Source organism: Mustelus asterias, chromosome 3, assembly GCF_964213995.1.
Source record: "Mustelus asterias chromosome 3, sMusAst1.hap1.1, whole genome shotgun sequence".
Classification (NCBI taxonomy): Eukaryota; Metazoa; Chordata; class Chondrichthyes; order Carcharhiniformes; family Triakidae; genus Mustelus; species Mustelus asterias.
In genome coordinates, this window is record NC_135803.1 from 91,736,893 (window position 1) to 91,758,522 (window position 21,630).

Here is a 21,630-nt window from a genome sequence, read left to right on the forward strand (position 1 = left end):
GTATGTTGCCTGCCCTGTGCCAGGGTGAGGGATATCTGACTGGCTTGAAAAGATATTGGAGTGGGAGGGTGAGGATTCAGTTGTTCTGGTCCACATTGGGACAAACGACATAGACAGGACTAGGAAAGAGGACCTGTTTGGGGATTATCAGGCACTCGGAACTAAACAGAATAACAGGTCTTCAAGGGTTATAATCTCTGGATTACTACCCGAGCCACGTGCAAATTGGCATAGGGATGAGAAAATAAGGGAAGTAAACATGGCTAAAGGAATGGTGCAGGAAAGAGGGGTTCGGCATCAGTATTGGAACAGGAAAGATCTGTACCATTGGAACGATCTTCACCTAAACTGATCTGGGACCAGTGGAAAGGATAAATAGGGTGATCACAAGGACTTTAAACTATCAAGTGGGGGGAAAGGGAAGGGTAAAACTACAGGAAATATAGTTGGGACGCAAAGCAGCAGGTTAGCATGTGGGGAGAAGGTTTCAACTACATGGAAAATTATTAAAAAAGTTAAAAGGAAGGAGAACTCAGGAGATGTTATTAATGGAGGTGTTAGGATTCAAAAAGAAGGTATAAAAACTAGCATAAGGGCACTATACCTAAATGCTCATAGCATTCAAAACAAGGTAAATGAGTTGATGGCACAAATAACAAAGAACATTACAGCACAGGAACAGGCCGTTCGGCCCTCCAAACCTACACTGACCATGCTGCCCGACTGAACTAAAATCCCCTACCCTTCCGGGGACCATATAAGAACATAAGAAATAGGAGCAGGAGTAGGCCATCTAGTCCCTGGAGCCTGTCCCGCCATTCAATAAGATCATGGCTGATCCGAAGTGGATCAGTTCCACTTACCTGCCTGATCCCCATAACCCCTAATTCCCTTACCGATCAGGAATCCATCTATTCGTGATTTAAACATATTCAATGAGTTAGTCTCCACCACTTCAGTGGGCAGAGATTCACCACCCTCTGAGAGAAGACGTTCCTCCTCAACTCTGTCCTAAACTGACCCCCCTTTATTTTGAGGCTGTGCCCTCTAGTTCTAGCTTCCTTTCTAAGTGGAAAGAATCTCTCCACCTCTACCCTATCCAGCCCCTTCATTATCTTATAGGTCTCTATAAGATCCCCCCATAGCCTTCTAAATTCCAACGAGTACAAACCCAATCTGCTCAGTCTCTCCTCATAATCAACACCCCTCATCTCTGATATCAATCTGGTGAACCTTCTCTGCACTCCCTCCAAGGCCAATATATCCTTCCGCAAATAAGGGGACCAATACTGCACACAGTATTCCAGCTGCGGCCTCACCAATGCCCTGTACAGATGCAGCAAGACATCTCTGTTTTTATATTCTATCCCCCTTGCGATATAGGCCAACATCCCATTTGCCTTCTTGATCACCTGGTGCACCTGCAGACTGGGTTTTTGCGTCTCATGCACAAGGACCCCCAGGTCCCTTTGCACAGCAGCATGTTGTAATTTTTTTCCATTTAGATAATCCAATTTGCTATTATTTCCTCCAAAGTGAATAACCTCGCATTTGTCAACGTTATACTCCATCTGCCAGATCCTCGCCCACTCACTCAGCCTGTCCAAATCTCTCTGCAGACCTTCTACACCCTCCACACGATTCACTTTTCCACTTATCTTTGTGTCGTCTGCAAACTTTGTTACCCTACACTCAGTCCCCTCCTCCAGATCGTCTATATAAATGGTAAATAGTTGAGGCCCCAGTACCGATCCCTGCGGCACGCCACTAGTTACCATCTGCCAACCAGAAAAGCACCCATTTATTCCGACTCTCTGCTTCCTGTCGGATAGCCAATCCCCAATCCACGCTAACACCCTACCCCCAACTCCATGTGACCCAATCTTCAGCAACCTTTTGTGAGGCACCTTATCAAACGCCTTTTGGAAATCCAAAAACACCGCATCCACCGGTTCCCCTCCGTCAACCGCACTAGTCACATCTTCATAAAAATCCAACAAGTTCGTCAAGCACGACTTTCCCCTCATGAATCCATGCTGCGTCTGCTTAATCGAACCATTCTTATCCAGATGGCCTGCTATTTCTTCTTTAATGATGGATTCCAGCATTTTCCCAACTACAGACGTTAAGCTAACCGGCCTATAGTTACCCGCCTTTTGTCTATTTCCTTTTTTAAACGGCAGCATAACATTAGCCGTCTTCCAATCCGCCGGCACTACCCCAGAATAACCACTAATGCATCCGCTATTAACTCTGACATTTCTTTCAGTACCCTGGGATGCATTCCATCCGGGCCCGGGGACTTGTCCACCTTCAGTCCCGTTAGTCTACCAAGCACTGCCTCCCTGGTAACATTAATTGTATTGAGTATCTCTCCTCCTACCAACCCTCTATCGTTAGTATTCGGTAAACTATTTGTGTCTTCCACCGTGAAGACCGACACAAAAAACCTATTTAAAGTTTCAGCTATTTCCTCATTTCCCACTATTAAATCCCCCGTCTCGTCCTCCAAGGGTCCAACATTCACTCTTGCCACTCTATTCCTTTTTATATATTTGTAAAAGCTTTTACTATCTTTTTTTATATTTAGAGCTAGCCTAGCTTCATAACCTATCTTTCCTTTCTTTATCGCTTTCTTAGTGGATCTTTGTTGTTTCTTAAAGTTTTCCCAATCTTCCAATTCTCCACTATTTTTGGCCACTCTGCACGCATCGGTCTCTATTTTAATACTCTCCTTAATTTCCTTCGTTATCCACGGCTGGTTATCCCTTTTTCTTATAGTCCTTCTTTATCACCGGAATATATTGTTGCTGAAAATGATCTCCTTAAAAATCCTCCACTGTTCCTCAGCTGTCCTACCTACCAGTCTGCTCTCCCAGTCCACCTTAGCCAATTCAGCCCTCATCCTATCGTATTTCCCTCTGTTCAAACAGAGGACACTGTATGGGATCCTACTTTCCCCTCTTCTATTTGTACCATTTATATCCCTCTATTCCCATCCTATTTATGTATTTGTCAAGGCACCCCTGAAAAGTCACTATCGTATCTGCTTCCACTACCTCCCCCGGCAGCGAGTTCCGGGCACCCACCACCCTCTGTGTTTTTAAAAAAAACTTGCCTCGTACATCTCCTTTAAACCTTGCCCTTCACACCTTAAATTTATGCCCTTTAGTAATTGACTCTTCCACCCTGGGAAAAAGCATCTGACTATCCACTCTGTCTATGCCTCTCATAATCTTGTAGACTTCTATCAGGTCGCCCCATAATCTCTGTCATTCCAGTGAGAACAAACCAAGTTTCACCAACCTCTTCTCCTAGCTAATGCCCTCCATACCAGGCAACATCCTGGTAAATCTTTTCTGTACCCTCTCCAAAGCCTCCACATCCTTCTGGTAGTGTGGCGACCAGAATTGAACACTATATTCCAAGTGCGGCCTAACTAAGGTTCTATAAAGCTGCAACATGACTTGCCAATTTTTAAACTCAATGCCCCAGCCGATGAAGGCAAGCATGCAGTATGCCTTCTTGACTACCTTCTTCACCTGCGTTGTCACTTTCAGTGACCTGTGTACCTGTACACCCAGATCCCTCTGCCTATCAATACTCTTAAGGGTTATGTCATTTTCTGTATATTTCCTATCTGTATTAGACCTTCCAAAATGCATTACCTCACATTTGTCCGGATTAAACTCCATCTGCCATCTCTCCTGCTGTATCCTCTGACGGTCCTCATCATTATCCGCAAATCCACCAACCTTTGTGTCGTCTGCAAACTTACTAATCAAACCAGTTACATTTTCCTCCAAATCATTACAAACAGCAAAGGTCCCAGCACTGATCCCTGAGAAATGCCACTTGTCATGGCCCTCCATTCAGAAACGCACCCTTCCACTACTACCCTCAGTCTTCTATGACCGAGCCAGTTCTGTATCCATCTTGCCAGCTTACCTCTGATCCCGTGCAACTTCACCTTCTGCACCAGTCTGCCAAGAAGGACCTTGTCAAAGGCCTTACTTAAATCCATGTAGACAACATCCACTGCCCTACCCTCATCAATCATCTTCTTCACTTCCTCGAAAAACTCGATCAGGTTAGTGCGAAATGACCTCCCCTTCACAAAACCATGTTACCTCTCACTAATATGTCCACTTATTTCCAAGTGGGAGTAAATTCTGTCTCAAAGAATCCTCTCCAATAATTTCCCTACCACTGACGTAAGGCTCACCGATCTGTAATAACCTGGATTATCTTTGCTACCCTTTTAAACAAAGGAGCACCATTGGCCATTCTCCAATCCTTTGAGATCTCCCCTGTTGCCAGTGAGGATCCAAAGATTTCTCTCAAGGCCCCAGCAATTTCCTCCCTTGCCTCGCTCAGTATTCTGGGGTATATCCCATCAGGCCCTGGGGACTTGTCTACCTTGATGTTTCTCAAGACCCCCCAGTACCTCCACGTTTTTGATCTCAACATGACTCAAACTATCTACACACCCTTCCCCAGACTCATCATCCACCAAGTCCTTCTCTTTGGTGAATACTGACGCAAAGTACTCATTTAATACCTTGTTCATTTCCTCTGGATCCACGCATAGATTCCCTCCCCCGCCCTTGAGTGGGCCAACCATCTCCCTGGTTACCTTCTTGCTCTTTACATCTGTATAAAAAGTCTGGGGAATTTCCTTAATCCTGTTGGCCCATGACTTTTTGTGACCCCTTTTAGCCCTCCTTACTCCTTGCTTAAGTTTCTTTCTACTTTCCTTGTATTCCACACTTGCTTCGTGTGTTCCCAGCCTCTAAGCCATGACAAATGCTTCCTTTTTCTCTTTGACTAGGCTCACAATATCTCTCGTTATCCAAGGTTCCTGAAACTTGCCACACTCATCCTTCATCCTTACAGGAATGTGCTTGTCCTGAATTCCTATCAACTTGCACTTGAAAGCCTCCCACATGCCAGATGTTGATTTGCCCTCAAACATCTGCCCCCAATCTACATTCTTCGGTTCCTGCCTGATATTGTTGTAATTAGCCTTCCCCCAATTTAGCACCTTCACTTGAGGAATACACTTATCTTTATCCATCAGTACCTTAAAGCTTACTGAATTGTGATCAATGTTCCCGAACTGCTTCCCTACTGAAACATCGACCACCTGGCCGGTCTCATTCCCCAATACCAGGTCCAGTACAGCCCCTTCCCTAATTGGATTATCTACATACTGTTTCAAGAAGTCCTCCTGGATGCTCCTTACAAACTCTGCCCCATTCATGCCCCTAGCACTAAGTGAGTCCCAGTCAATATAGGGGAAGTTAAAATCTCCCACCACAATAACCCTGTTACTTTTACACCTTGCCAAAATCTGCCTACATATCTGTTCCTCTTTTTCCTGCTGGCTGTTGGGTGGCCTATAGTAAACCGGCAACATTGTTACTACATCATCGCGAATGAGTATGATTTAGTGGCCATTACAGAGGCATAATTGCAGGGTGGTCACGACTGAGAGTTAAATATCCAGGGGTATCAGACTATTCAGAAGGACAGATAAGGGAGGTAGTGTAGCTTTGATATTTAAGAATGACATCAGGGCGGTAGTGAGAGATGACATAGGTTCTATGGAGAAAAAGGTTGAATCCATTTGGGTGGAAATCAGAAATAGGGAGAGAAAAAATCACTGATAGGTGTAGCCTATAGGCCACCAAATAACAACATCACGGTGGGGCAGGCAATGAACAAAGAAATAACTGATGCATGTCATAATGGTACAGCAATTACCATGGGGGATTTTAATCTACATGTCGATTAATCAAACCAGGCCAGTCAAGGCAGCTTTGAGGAAGAGTTCATAGAATGTATCCCCAATAGTTCCCTTGAACAGTATGCAATGGAACCTACGAGGGAGCAAGCTATCCTAGATCTGGTCCTGTGTAATGAGACAGTAATAATCAATGATCTCAGAGTTAGGGATCCTCTCGGAAGGAGCAATCGCAGAATGGTTGCATTTAAAATGCAGATGTAGGGTGAGAAGGTGAAATCCAATACCAGTGTGCTGTGCTTAAACAAAGGAGGCTACAATGGGATGAGAAAGGAGTTGGCTAAGGTAGACTGGGTGCAAAGACTTTATAGCGGGACAATTAAAGAACAGTGGAGAACTTTTAAAGCGATTTTTCACAGTGCTCAACAAAAGTATATACCAGTGAAAAGGAAGGACTGTTGGAAAAGAGATAATCAGCCATGGATATCTAAAGAAATAAAGGAGGGTATCAAATTGAAAGAAAATGCATACAAAGTGGCAAAGATTTGTGGGAAACTAGAGGATTGGAAATTCTTTAAAGGTCAACAGAAAGATACGGAAAAAGCTATAAAGAAAAGTAAGATAGATTATGAGAGTAAACTAGCTCAGAATATAAAAGCAGATAACAAAAGTTTCTATAAATGTATAGAATGAAAAAGAGTGGCTAAAGTAAACATTGGTCCTTTAGAGGGTAAGAAGGGGGCTTTAATAATGGGAAATGAGGAAATGGCTGAGGCATTGAACAGGCATTTTATGTTGGTCTTCACAGTGGAAGACACAAATAACGTGCCAAAAATTGATGACAAGGAGGCAATGGCAGATGAGGACCTAAAAGAGATTATTATCACTAAAGAGGTAGTGTTGGGGATGCTAATGGGGCTAAAGGTAGACAAGTCTCTTGGCCCTGATGGAATGCATCCCAGGGTGCTAAAAGAGGCGGCGAGAGAAATAGCAAATAGCTCGTGGTAATTTACCAAAATTCACTGGACTCTGGGATGGTTCTGGCAGATTGGAAAACAGCAGATATCATGCCACTGTTTAAGAAAGAAGATAGACAAAAGGCGGGTAACTATAAGCCGATTAGCTTAACTTCTGTAGCGGGGAAATGCTTGAATCTATCATCAAGGAAGAAATAGTGCAACATCTGAATAGAAATTGTTCCATTAAACAGACACGGCATGGGTTCATGAAAGGCAGGTCATGTTTAACTAATTTACTGGAATTCTTTGAGGACGTTATGAGCGCGGTGGACAATGGGGAACCGGTGGATGTGGTGTATCTGGATTTCCAGAAGGCATTCGACAAGGCTGCTGTATTAGATAAAGGTGCACAGTGTTATGGGTAATGTATTAGCATGGATAGAGGATTGGTTAATTAACAGAAAGCAAAGAGTGGGGATAAATGGGTGTTTTTCTGGTTGGTGATCAGTGACTAGTGGTGTGCCTCAGGGAGCAGTGTTGGTTTAGCAACTGTTTACGATTTACTTAGATGATTTGGAGTTGGGGACCAAGTGTATTGTGTCAAAGTTCGCAGATGACACTAAGATGAGTGGCAGAGCAAAGTGTGCAGAGGACACAGTCTGCAAAGTGATATCGATAGTCCAAGTGAGTGGGCGAGGGTCTGGCAGATGGAGCACAATGTTGGTAAAGGTGAAGTCATCCATTTTGGCAGGAATAACAGCAAAATAGACTATTATTTAATTGGTAAAAAATTGCAGCATGCTGCTGTACAGAGGGACCTGGGTGTCCTTGTGCATGAATCTCAAAAAGTTGGTTTGCAGTTGCATTAAAAAGGCAAATGGAATTTTGTCCTTCATTGCTAGAGGGATGGAGTTTAAAAATAGGGAGGTTATGTTGCAGTTGTATAAAGTGCTGGTGAGGCCACACCTGGAGTACTGTGTACAGCTTTGGTCCCCTTACTTGAGAAAGGATATACTGGCACTGGAGGGAGCGCAGAGGAGATTCACTGGTTGATTCTGGAGTTGAGAGGGTTGGCCTATGAGGAGAGACTAAGTAGACTGGGACTATACTCGCTGGAATTTAAAAGAATGAGGGAAGATCTTATAGCAAATAAAATTATTAAGGGAATAGATAAAATAGAAGCAAGGAGATTGTTTCCACTGGTGGGTGAAACAAGAACTAGGGCATAGCCTTAAAATAAAGGGAAGCAGATTTAGAACGGAGTTGAGGAGGACCTTCACCAAAAGAGTTGTGAATCTGTGGAATTCCCTGCCCAGTGAAGCAGTTGAGGCTACCTCGTTAAATGTTTTTAAGGCAACGATAGATTTTTGAACAGTAAAGGAATTAAAGGTTATGGTGAGCAGGCGGGTAAGTTGAGCTGAGTCCATGAAAAGATCAGCCATGATCTTACTGAATGACGGATCATACTTGAATGGCCAGATGGCCTACTGCTGCTCCTAATTCTTATGTTCTTGTCTGCGTGTCTTGCCTTTGCTCTTCAGGTGCTGACAGGCATGTGTACTTCTAATACTGTCTGTTCATTTTCTCCATCTTATTTTGTCTCTTCTGGATTTACTTTTTATTGAATCTTAATTCTTGTGAAATTCTGCATGAACTGGACATTTGACCAGTGTTTTGTGATTTCTCCAGTTGCAGCAATGTTTTGCAAAAATTGTATCCTTATGTTATTGAACATTCCAGATGAGGGCCCCCACAGGTGCAATTTGTTATTGAAACTGTTTTATTGTCAGATGAGTGGATATTTTTAACAACCAGGTTCATATGCTGGTAGTTGCCTCATTATGGAGATTCAGGTGCAGTTTCATAAGTAGATTTGACCTGAAGCTGACTGTCTTTGCAGAACAGTAGGTCAAAAGGGAGGCCTTCAGAGCCAACGGCTGACCATATGTAACATGCCTGGATCATTATACCTGCTGTGTAAAAACATCTTTTATTCATTCTATTGAGTAAGACAAAACATTGAAGAGTAAACCTCCATCCACGAATCTCAGCAGATTTGATTTTTTTCCTGCTTCCTAGCACTGAATGAGGCTGTGTGTCCTTGCTGCCACCCGCTTGCAAACCAAGTACTATTGGTGATTGTAACATTACTGCTGTGTAGTTCAGTTCCATACTAGACTTTTGGAGTGGGATTGTGCTTTCCTCTTCCACATGCAGTTGTGAGAAATTCAGTTAGTATGTACAGTTTAGTTTATCCTGTGTAGTAGGATTGGATATGGAGTTAAAAATGTTGTAGCTTGCCCCTGGGTCTGATTTCATTGAAGTAGTTTCCTGTTTCGCTTTGGGTTAAAAGATCAGGCTGGCTGTTTTTGTACACTGAAAATGATACTCCTGTCAGTCGGTTATCTATGTTATTCTATGATATGTTTTGCTTTTGTTGAATGGAAAATCCAGCTTGGCCATGGCATTGATACCTAGTGTCTGAGAAGCCGAGAGCTGCATTTCTGTATTAATCCTTTCTCTGTCCCTGCCTATAAAGTATATTAGAGAATGAAAAGTAATATGCATCACCTTCATCAATGCCATGAAGGCATTGATGAAGGAGCTAAGATACTGGTTGGATGTGACCTGCTTTACAGTGTTAGGGTGATAGGTTGTGCAGATATCCTGGCGTATCCTGTCAGGTGACAATGTCTGAAACGTTAGTGAAAGAATTTTGCATTACATTTAAACAAATAATAAGGGAAAATTAATCAGAAATGAAATTGAAAAATGACTGAAAAGGTGGGAAAGATTAAAGAAAGATAGCAGGATCCGTAAGAAAAGAAAGGAAAGCACTGGATGAAGGCAAAATGCTGAAGGGATAGTAACATACTTCAAGAGGATGTAGACAGGCTAGTGGAATGGATGAACACGTGCCAGGTGAAATTCAATGCCAAAAGATACGAGAGGATATATTTTGGAAGGAAGAATGTATTGAGAAACCCTACATATTAAATGATACTATTTTAAAAGGGGTGCAAGAACAGAGATACCTGGGAATGTTTGTGGTTAAATCTTTGAGGGAGCATAACAGGTTAGCTAAGTAGTTAATAAAGTATATGAAATCCCACAGTTTTTCAAGTAGAACATAAAGTACAAAAACCAGAAAGATATGCTAAACCTTTATAAAACACCAATACAACTCAACTGGAGTACTGTGTCCAATTCTGGTCAGCGCACTTTAGGAAGGACCTGAAGACTTTGGCAAGGGTACAGAAAAGATTGGTTCCTGGGGATCAGGGGATTACAGTTATGTGGATGGGTTGGAGAAGCTGACATTCTCCATGGAACAGGAAAGCTAGGAGGAGATTTGATACAAGTGTTCAAAACCATTAAGAGTTTAAATGGAATCAATAAAGAGTTGTTTCCAGTGGCCAAAGGGTCCATTATTGGAGGCTACAGATTTAAGGTGATTGGAAGAAGAACTAGAGGTGACATGGAGGTGAACCTTGGGGCCTGATGGGACAATTGCCTCCAAAAGGGAATTGGATAAATTCTTGAAGAAAAAAACCTTGCAAATATATGGGGAAAGAGCAGGGGAGTGGGCGTAATTAGATTGCTCTTGAAGAGATGAGGTTTTGACTGGATGGGCTGAGTGGCCTCCAGTGTTGTACTATTCTGTGAAAAAGCTGTTGGGAAAGAGGAGCAACAGGCTTGTGTGAGTAGGAGTGGAGATATGTTACGTAACTGTACTGCTTCCAGAATGCACTTTACAGACTTGGTGCATGAGCAAGGGCTGTGAGGTACCTGCTACAGTGATTGTTGGCTTTTTTATTATTTAGCTTATTCGTACCCTTCCTCAACATTAAAGGTAAACACCACAACCAAAATGTGCACTTCAAGATCCCAGGAGCACTCAATTCCTGCTTTATTGGTTTCCTTGTAGTGGTTGTGAAGTAGGCACACGCAGGAAATGTCCAAATGGCAGTCTTTTTTGCATTTAAAGCACTCATCCATATGATTTTTATTGTTGCCTCTGGATGCATTTAGCATACAGATACCAGCACAATGTAAAGAAAATCAGGCTTAAACCAATACATTGTAGTGGTGTGCAAAAATTATGATTTGCCAAATTCCTGTTCTTTTTTCATGCACCATGTGTCCTGACATGGAAATTGGTTAGAATATTTAAGTCTTAACTCTCATCAGCTGAGAAATCTGCACCCATTGATCAAATTTCTGCTTTCATGGTATGGAGAATGCGCATGGCATGGGCATTTACACAAATCCAGGTCAAGTGCTTGGGTGCAAACCTGCAGAACAAAGGTAGAGTTTAACGTTGTTTACCAGTTCAGAATACTGGTAAGCTTTCTACTGCATGTCCATCTAGGGCCACCTAATACTGGAATATTGAATTCCAGTGTGCTGCAACTAAATATGAATCATTCCATTAATGAGCCATTCTGGACCCTGTGCTACAGAGCTGCCTGGTTTAAGTTTGAGATTATCAAGTCTGTGACAAAAGGTTGGCATAGTTTTAAATTCCCATATTAAATATGTCATTTTGGAACCACCTCCCAAAAGACCTAATTTCAGCTCAGGGGTTCATCACCAGCTGGCCATTGCATAGCTGACAGATGTGGGTGTCACTGAGCATGATCAGCATTTGTTACCCATTCCTAATTGCCTTTATGGTGATGCTGATGGGGACAGAAGATACGAGGAATAGCACAGCACACCTTAAACAGTGCATCTGTCCCCATCCTCCTGAGCATACAATGCAAGTCCATATCCTATTCCATAGAATGATCACAGTACAAAATACTAGTAACAGTGTTGATTGAAAATTACAAAAGAAATTCGTGAATTTTATTTCTAGGAGTTCAAAACAAGATTAAGTTCTCCTTTTCTGAGTTTCCTTTCAAATTTCAAATAGGATCATTAATAATTGTCATTGTTACGCTATTCTGAGAAAGGTTCCAAAGTTAAATCTGTAACTTGCTGTTAAAACAGAATAAAATTTTGACTCAAAAGTAAGAGGCAAAAGCCACTATGTATGATGGCCTAACCTCAAATAGCACAATGTTATACACCACTGAGTCTCTGGTTTGAATTTTGGACTGTGCTGAGTTAATTAATCACAGTCATGGCATTGTTGGAACTTCTGCCACCCTGCCTGGACATCAAGTTTATTGCAGTGTTGTTCATATAAACAGAAATTTCCAATTTCTCAGCTAAAGGGAAATAACAATTGAGTGTTTTACCCTCCATTATCTGCATGTTCCACTTCTCTTAGAAGGCTTAACTGCCTGAAGTCAGTCATTTTTGATGCCTTCTCCTCCAGTTTTCTTTCTTGCCCACTTGTTGCTTCCCAGCACACTGCTTAAATGGCTGTTTTTCCAGCTCGATCAAGTTAGTAGATGTCAGTATCACAGCTGAACCTGGCACTGTTCTCATCTGATTCCCACAAACAACTTTTGCTGCTGAACAGTAAACCTCTGCTGATGCCTGCCACCAGCAGCTTTAACAAGGAGCCAGTTGTAGAATACAAACTTATGAAATGTAGGTTGCTGGGAATTTCCATTACATGTTGATAAACCCCGTCTGTAAGTAACGCTCAAAAGACAGAAGCAGCAGTTCTCACCAGTTTAATGAGCTAGAACCATTCTTTCATAGTTAATGGAGTGTGCCGAGGAAATTGACTTTCAGGTAATACAAACAATAACAACCCTTTGTATACCCATTTTTAATATAAAGCAGCGTCCCAGATTGCTTTTTTAAAGTTTATTTATGTGTCACAAGTAGGTTTACATTAACATTGCAATGAAGTTACTGTGAAAATCCCTTAGTCGTCACACTCTGACACTTGCTCTGGTATGCTGAGGGAGAATTTAGCATGGCTTTGTGAATAGCATATATTCAAGATGTACAGAGTTTTGGACTAGCTGAGGTTTATGCATGATTGGGGAGGGGGAGCAGGGGTGGAAATCAGGGGGATGCACCGAGCAGAGCGGTTAGACTGTTGAGTCTGAAACTGAAGAGGGCACTTATAAAGGTTTCAGCAGCTGAGATAACATGGGGATAACAAAGAACAGTACAGCACAGGAAACAGGCCCTTCGGCCCTCCAAGCCTGTGCCGCTCCTTGGTCCAACTAGACCAATCGTTTGTATCCCTCCATTCCCAGGCTGCTCATGTGACTATCCAGGTAAGTCTTAAACGATGTCAGCGTGCCTGCCTCCACCACCCTACTTGGCAGCGCATTCCAGGCCCCCACCACCCTCTGTGTAAAAAACGTCCCTCTGATGTCTGAGTTATACTTCGCCCCTCTCAGCTTGAGCCCGTGACCCCTCGTGATCGTCACCTCCGACCTGGGAAAAAGCTTCCCACTGTTCACCCTATCTATACCCTTCATAATCTTGTATACCTCTATTAGATCTCCCCTCATTCTCCGTCTTTCCAAGGAGAACAACCCCAGTCTACCCAATCTCTCCTCATAGGGATGAAGGTGAAGAAACAGCTTGGAGCTTAAAGCTTTCTTCAACTTGATACAGAAATGATAAATGGTTAAGTACCGCCTGAGTAAGAAAGAGGAGCGGAATCAGTGGCAAGATACCACTAGAATTAGTTGTAGCTGCTGAAAACAACAGTTTTGATTGTCCTAATGTGAATTTGGAGGAAGTTATAATTCATTCAAAACTTGGATTAATATAGCAGGAACTGAACTGTATTGAATCCCATTGCTCACAAATCGATTATTTATTACAGCTCCTTCAACAGAATAATATGTTCTATGTTAAATATTGTAGCACTCCATTGTTTTAAAACAGTGCATCATCTGACTTGCCACAGCTAGTCATTGTTAAAAATAGATGTGTCGCCCATATAAGCTGTAGTCCTGTTGTATTTCCAGTGCTACTTTTATAATTATCTCGCTTTGCCAGTCACAGCTGCATGCTCGTCAGTTATGGGTCTTTGATACTCCAGCTTCTGTTAATAAGTGGTGGTTACAGCTGAAAGGACATTGTTCCATATCTCATGCAGCAAATAAACAGTACAATCTGAGAAGCTGATTGTTCTGACCTAAGTGTTCCAAATGTACTTTGAAAGACACTTCTGTTTGGTTTGGGCAAGTGACTTCTCAGCATTTGCAATACAGGAAGTATTCTGCAACTGTAAGTTGATCCTAATTTGTTGTCCATGTTCGTTTTCTGTTCCCCCATTTGCCTTAGTCTGCAAATACTGACCACTTTTTAATTTTAGTTCTGTGACTCTTGTGTCCACAAAGATCAGCAATCTTGTGGAATGGCCACACTCCATTTTGGACGTTGGCATTACATTGATGGTTAGGATACCAAGTAAAACTCTGTCCTCTGCCCACAACTCCAGACGCTGAAAAACATCCCTGCTATTCTGTAATCTCTCAATGAGCAAGAATCCCATTAGGTTTTACCCATTTGGAATGGGATTAAGATTGCCTAACTGCATTTAACATTAAACTCTTACAACAAATACAGAGAATTTGTTCATCAGCCTTAATCCCAGAGGCTAGAGGCTAATATCTGAGATGAGGTGCCAGGACTTTTCTGGATTTCAAGTGAGCTGACGGTTTTTCCTTTTTCCCTTTTCTCTTTTAGAAGTGAGCATTGAACAAGATCGCAGTTTGGAGTTGCTCTTTCCCGCTACTCATTGGTCCTGGGCTGATCCTCTGGCCCGTATACACATCCCCAGCAAAGCCAGGCCTATGCGCTGTGCTCCATGTCTCCTCTGAGCTGCGGCCCAGTAACGCAATGTGCCTTTTGGACACCATGGAAGTGGGGAAATATGGTAACAACACAGTTCCAGAGAGAAGCAAAGGAGTGCTCTTGGAGCCTTTCATTCATCAAGTTGGCGGACACACTAGTATGATGCGCTATGACGATCACACAGTTTGTAAACCCCTCATCAGTCGAGAGCAGAGGTTCTACGAGTCACTGCCACCAGAAATGAAAGAGTTTACTCCAGAGTACAAAGGTGAGACATTACAAATCTTGCAATTAAGGTTAGCAGTCTCTATCTAGAGGATTATTTTTAATACCTTTTATCTGTTGAAGAAATTTAAATGCACCTTCAAGAAAAGATTATTTTTGCTGGGTATAGGATGGTTGAGAAAGAGTGGAGGTATTTGTTACCTGGTTGAAATGCAAACAATTTGACTATTTACTGAATCTGCTGACACTCTGCAGTATTTCTGCTTTAAATAAATCCGATATTTAATCCACATCACAAAATCATGGCCGCAGAGAGGATAATAAATTAGTCTTAACACTGCAGAGCTGGAAGAGACTCATTGTTTAAAAATAGTACTTTAGGCTTGTAAAGTCAATTCTAGATTTATCAGAGCACAAGTGTGGCGTTCACCAAACTCTCTGCTCCAATTCTATTCTGTTTGCTTCTTTTAAAATGGCAGTCTATTCCGCAGTTTCAGATATGCTAGGACAGGGATGTCCAAGCCTTTGTTTTTGGGCCTTTTCATTCACTTGGATACATGCCAGGTTAGTGGTACCAGTAGTTTATGATATCCTTGTTTAGGATTTATCCACTAACAAGGCAACCTCATTTTCCAAATCTGTAACTTGATCATGTTCAAACCTGACAGATCAGAAAGTATGAAACAGAAGTACAAATTAGATTGAGGTGCCTTGGCAACATAGTCTGCGGGTTGTTCCAGGGTCACACATTGGACATCTCGCTCTATGGAGCCCTATCTTGTTCTCACCTGGTTTTTACACACATGCAGATGTGGTCTTTGGCAGTCACTACACAATAATCAGGAACAGAAACCTTGGCTGATGAGTATCTTTCTTCTTTCTTTCCGGTCCAGTAACACTGAGTTGAATTGTGTCTCATCATAGCCCCCAGCTGTGATCAGCAAACTCGCCATGAAGCAGGGATCATTTTGACAGACAGTTCCCGCTGAGCCATAGGGAGAATATTTCTGTTAGAGACTAGTGGTTCCTCAGTATTGCCCCCCACTGCATTTATTGACCTCTTCCTGTACAAGATCACATCGCACAACCTCTCAAAATGTAAACTGACCCCTCTTCTTACAAACTATTGCTTTGTCCCTTCCAAAGTCATTTGACGAGCTGGAAAATATTGCTATTTTTCCAAAACATTCTCCAGATCTTATTAGAATATGCCCAAATTTAATATGTCTAATTGGGCATAAATCAGAGTAAAAGATTGGAGCCCAAGGAAACACCAAAGTCATATCAGTATTTCTTCTTTGAGTCCTAAAATTGAAGTCCCAACTCATTTAACCACAACTCATGCTCATGAGGCACAGTGTTTAAGAACCTGCAATCTGGGTTGTTTTTCACCTTTAATATAACTTACAGTGATGCCATAAAAATGTGTGAAAAGAAACAGATACTAGCTGGTCCTAATGATAAAACACGCTCAAACAATTACAATAGACTGACCAGGGAATGACACTTCCCCATTGCAACAAAACTCTGGTCACAATCCCCAACAAACAAGCAGAGTTGGGTATACTCCCATTTGAGTTGGGGGAGTGCCCAGTTTTGTGGGTTTTGGCATAAGGTATGAAAGAGCAAGGTAATTTGGATGCATTGAAGTCCTGTATGTAATTTAATCACAGCCAAAATGTAAGAATCTTTTAAACCACTTAATCGGCTTGTACCCAGATAACAGATGTATCTAGGGGCAATTGTGGCGGGAACTGGAGGCCGTTGTCACAAATCCTTGCCCACTTTACCAGTAATTTATTTTTGAATCTCCAGTCAGATTTCAGCCCTTACTGTAGCACTTAAACATCCCTAACCAACTTCACAAACAGATGCTTGCATAAATGGGCACATAGATACACACAGATGCTGGCACAAAGAGTGGGCGCAGACAAAAAATGGAGTTGTGGCCACAATTAGATTAGCCATGATCTTATCGAATGGCAGAACAGACTCCAGGGACTAAATGGTCTATTCCTGGTCCTAATTGTTGTGTCAATGTAATATTTGAGTTTTGGGGCATCACAGCCAAGTCTAATCCTATCCACGTTTAACCATGTTACGTATGTACTCGACGGGCCAAATGACTGCCTCCTGCACTGTAGGGATTCTGTGTGCTTCCAGTTGGGATCACTGGATGGTGATAAAATGGAATTTTTGCTGATCTTCCATACTCTAAACCCATTTCTAGTGTCTCTATTGCCAGCTCTGACATTAACACAGAATGACGATAGAGCCCTTTTTTTTGTTTGCATGGTTTAGTTATTCCATATTCCAAATTTCAGCAAAGCAATAGATTATTAAACCCTGCATGATTATTGGGTATTAAGGAAAGATTGTCTGATACTGAAACCAATCATCTGATTGGTCACACCAACAACTCAGTAACCACAACTTATTAATTATTAGAGGCACTGGGTGACGGACACTGTGAAACACGGTGAGTTGGGATGGCCATACCAGAGTGCTCCATACAAAAGCTGCAAATACCATTCCTGAATATAATATCAAAAGCGCGTCCCAAATTAGAAAAGTGGGCATGTTTTGACTAAAGAATGTTTAGAATGCATTACCCAGCAATTACTCATTATTTCTATTTGTGGCATGCGTTGTTTCTGTGAGTGTGTGTGACGTGTGTGGATCTGTCTGAGATGTTAACACAGTGGCTGCGCCTCCTTGTCCCTTAAGCAGTCTTGTGCTGGAGGTTGTTTGAAGCTTTTAAGGTGGTCTGATTTTTTGTTAGTTAAAGGCATAAATGAATAAATAAATAAAGCTGTGATGAGGTCTGCCATGATTGAATTGTGTAATAGAACGGGGTAAACGAGCTGAATAACTTACTCCTATTTCTATGGTTGCCGGAATGTGTGTTTCCATGGTTTATGCCACAGTCATGACTTTGACTATCATGTAATGTAAATGAGACAAAATTACACCTGAGCAAAGAGCTGTGTTAGGTATTCAACTGTGCTGTCTAAGAAGTGATTGAGTGGATAGTATCAAGGGAGATTTATTGCAGCTAATTTGTATTGTACGTGACCTGGGAGTGTTTCATGGGACAGTGTAAAAGGAGCTTTACCTTCTATCCTAACATCTGTTGTGCCTATCCTGGGAGTATTCAATGAGATAATGCAGAGTGAACCTGACCTTGTTTCTAACTGGTGGTGTATTCCTAACACTCCACTCCTTTTTTTTGGTAAACACAAAGTGCTTTGTTTGGTGGCATAAAATCAAAGGCAACTTTGTCCATGTTATCCTCCAGACTGAAAATTGTGTGTCATGCAGAGAATTGGGGCTTGTTCAAATTAATCACTGTCTGTGCACTGCATAAAATTAGTTTTGATATTGTCGCATGCCCAAAGTTTTCATTGTTTTCAAAATAAGACAACTGCTTTGAATATAACTTTGTGGTAAAGATTACCATTCAGTTCATCCACCACAGGCATGATGGGTCAAATGGCCCCACACTGTATCAATCTATGAAATAATTTGGGATTTTGTCTTGTGTGTATGTAAGTATGAGCCATGGCACATTTAACTGGTCTGTATGTCTCCTACATGTCAACATAATATATTGATTTTATGATACAGACACTTACTGATGTACTGATGGAATTTAACGCAGACAAGTGAGAGATATTGCACTTTGGAAGGACAAACCAAAGAAGAACGTACAGGGTAAATGGTAGGACTCTGAAGAGTGCAGTTGAACAGAGGGATCTGGGAATACAGGTACAGAATTCCCTAAAAGTGACATCACAGGTGGATAGGGTCGTAAAGAGTAGAGTGCCTTTGGTACCTTGGCCTTTATAAATCGGAGTATCAAGTATAAAAGTTGGAGTGTTATGGTAAGGTTATATAAGGTCGAATTTGGAGTATTGTGTACAGTTTTGGTCACCTAGTTACAGGAAGGATGTAAATAAGATTGAAAGAGTGCAGACAAGGTTCACAAGGATGTTGCTGGGACTTGAGAAGCTGAGTTACAGAGAGAGATTGAATAGGTTGGGACTTTATTCCCTGGAGCGTAGAAGATTGAGGGGAGATTTGATAGAGGTGTATAAGATTTTGATGGGTATAGATAGAGTGAATGCAAGCAGGCTTTTTCCGCTGAGGCTAGGGGAGAAAAAAACCAGAGGGCATGGGTTAAGGGTGAAAGGAGAAAAGTTTAAAGGGAATATTAGGGGGGGCTTCTTCATGCAGAGAGTGGTGGGAGTGTGGAATGAGCTGCCGGATAAAGTGGTAAATGCGGGGTCACTTTTAACATTTAAGAAAAACTTGGACGGGTTCATGGATAAGAGGGGTGTGGAGGGATATCGTCCAAGTGCAGGTCAGTGGGACTAGGCATAAAATGGTTCGGCACAGACAAGAAGGGCCAAAAGGCCTGTTTCTGAGCTGTAATTTTCTATGGTTCTATACCATGACCTCTCCAATTTTAAGTGTGTTAATATCAACCTGCTTTTAAGTGGTTGATACAAACTGATTTTGGTGTCCCAAGTAAGAATTCATCCACCTGTGTGGGAACAACACTCAGAAACAGATTCCTCCACAATACCCACCATACCCTAATAGCCCAAATTGACAGGTGCGTGAAGTTCAAATTGGGGGAACCAGGAGAGGAATAATTAAAGCTAAAAACTTTCTGCTTCATGGGTCAAATTGGCAGAGTTCACCGCTCACAAGCCATTGTTTAAACGTTACAGTTGTGACTCTCCACAATTCATTAAGGTATAGATCAACACCGCTTGAACCATTTCCAACTTTTAAAAAGACTTACTAACTGCAGCTGATAGTGAAAGCTCCTCTAGCAGCAACTAACGCAACAGTATTAATAATGCTTTGTTGAGAACTCGTAGGTTATGCCCTGTTGGAGGGGAACTCAAATGTTCCAATACACTGCATGCTGGGATCAGGAACTCCATCCACCATTCCACACTAGCTGAGCTGATTCCAAATGTGCTGCCTTAGTAGAGTGGAGCCAAGTACTTTACCAGAGTGCGGCAAATAAACCACAGAATCTGTTGTTGCCTTTTCACTTGTCCAGTCAAGTGAATAGGCAACATAGTCAACTCCCAGTCAGATTAATTTTACTTCATCTGCGCAATTAAGTAAAATAAGAGAGAACAGCTTTCTCTCGCAGTAAACGTCCCACAGCAAAGGAGATCCAGATGAGGCAGAGATCATTTCTGACTCATGTTATGAGTACCATGACTATAAGAACTCTCATTTGGATCTTCACATTTACATATTTCTTAATGGAAAAGAAACTTGGCTCAAGAAATACTTCCTTTGAGTCAGAAGATTCTGGGTTCAAATCCTGATTCAGAGCTGCAGCACGTAACCTAGGCTGATGTTTCAGCTCAGTACTGGTGGAATGTTATATAGCCTGTAGTGACATCTTTTAGATAAGGCACCATGCCAAGACCCTCTCCAATTACCAAAATGCTTGTTCAAGATGAAACTATTCAAAAAAGAGCAGGAGTTCAGACCCGGTGTCCTGGTCAACAAACCTCCCTTAACTAAAACATCTACTGATTTTTTTAAAAGGCAAGTTTGCCGCTGCTGAATGCTGGCTCTTTGATGCCCAAGTCCCCAATAAAACCATACTCTCACCCTGGCTGTTCCACCAATACAGCCTTCATCTCTGCTCATTTAAGTCCGAGATGCAGACTTTTAAAGATATGGCAGAGAAACTGGTTTAGTCATCTACCACCAGATCTGACTGGACCATTTAAAACACTACAGAATCCTGCTCTTAGTTAAAACTGCTCTTTGTTCCAAGATCATCCTGAAATGCAAAATTAGCCCTCCACATCTTCTCTTCGACAGACCGTCACCTTGAACTCTCTTCCTCTCCAAGCTCACCTCCAACAATAAGTGTGAGGAGTTCTTGGATTTTTTTTTGCCACTAAGATCGAGACAATTTGCTTAGCTACCTCTGCCAAGTCGTTCCAATAGCCCACTGAACCAAACTTCCTTTAATGCTCCTTCGTGCCCTAATGCTGAACTTGCATCTTCCCCTATTTTCTTCTTCTCTTCCCTCATGGCCTATCTGAGCTCATCTTGGTCCATGAGAGCCACAACCTGTTCCCTTGCTTCTACTCTCATCAAACTGCTGATTACCAAAATTCCCCTCCTGACCCTCATGTTAGCCGAAATTGTACATGGTTCTCTCCTTGAATAAAATAGAAGCAAAATACTGATGATGTTGGAATCTGAAACAAATACGGAAAGTTCTGGAAAAACTCAGCAAGTCTGGCAGTATCTGTGAAGAGAGAACCAGAGTTAATGGTTTATGTTCAGTGTGATTCTTATAAACTAACTCTTTTTCTCTCTCAAGGAGTTGTCCCTCCTTTAAATTTTGTTTTGTGAAAGGGAAGTCATGTTTAACCAACTTATTGGAGTTATTTGAAGAAATAACATGGGCTATGGATAAAGGGGAGCCAGCAGATGTACTGTACTTAGATTTCCAGAAGGCATTTGATGAGATTTCACATCCAAGGTTATTGCAAAAAATAAACTTGTGTCCTAGGGATAACATATTGGCATGGATAGAAGATTGGCTGGCTAACAGGAAGCAGAGAATAGGCATAAACAGGTATTTTTCAGGTGTAATCGGTGGTGTGCCACAGGGATCAGTGCCGGGACCTCAACTAGGTGGGTTGTCTTATGAGGAAAGGTTGGACAGACAAGGCTTGTCTTCGCTGGAGTTTAGAAGAGTGAGAGGTGACTTGATTGAAACGTCTAAGGTCCTGAGGTATATTGACAGGGTGGATGTGGAGAGGATGTTTCTTCTTGTGGCAGAATCTAGAAATAGGGGTCATTGTTCAAAATAAGCGCTCACCCATTTAAAATGAAGTTGAGACTATTTTTTTTCTAAGCAGGTCATTAGTCGTTGGAACTTTCTTCCTGAAAAGGTGGTGGAAGCAAAGTCTTTGAATA

At 41.9% G+C, this 21,630-nt stretch overlaps 1 protein-coding gene across 4 annotated transcripts in view; it reads left to right on the top strand.

The window, feature by feature from the left end:
* The window catches only part of ip6k1 (inositol hexakisphosphate kinase 1), a 94,342-nt gene that overhangs the window by 18,228 nt on the left and 54,484 nt on the right, over positions 1 to 21,630 (top strand). For 3 of the 4 annotated variants that reach the window (XM_078209324.1, XM_078209326.1, XM_078209325.1), the window contains one exon: positions 14,323 to 14,698. In XM_078209324.1, coding sequence (XP_078065450.1) covers positions 14,476 to 14,698 — 223 coding nt within the window. In that variant the 5' untranslated portion in view covers positions 14,323 to 14,475. Of the gene's footprint in view, positions 1 to 13,842; positions 13,861 to 14,322; positions 14,699 to 21,630 lie in introns of those variants that run through there. The other variant, XM_078209327.1, reaches the window with a different exon arrangement.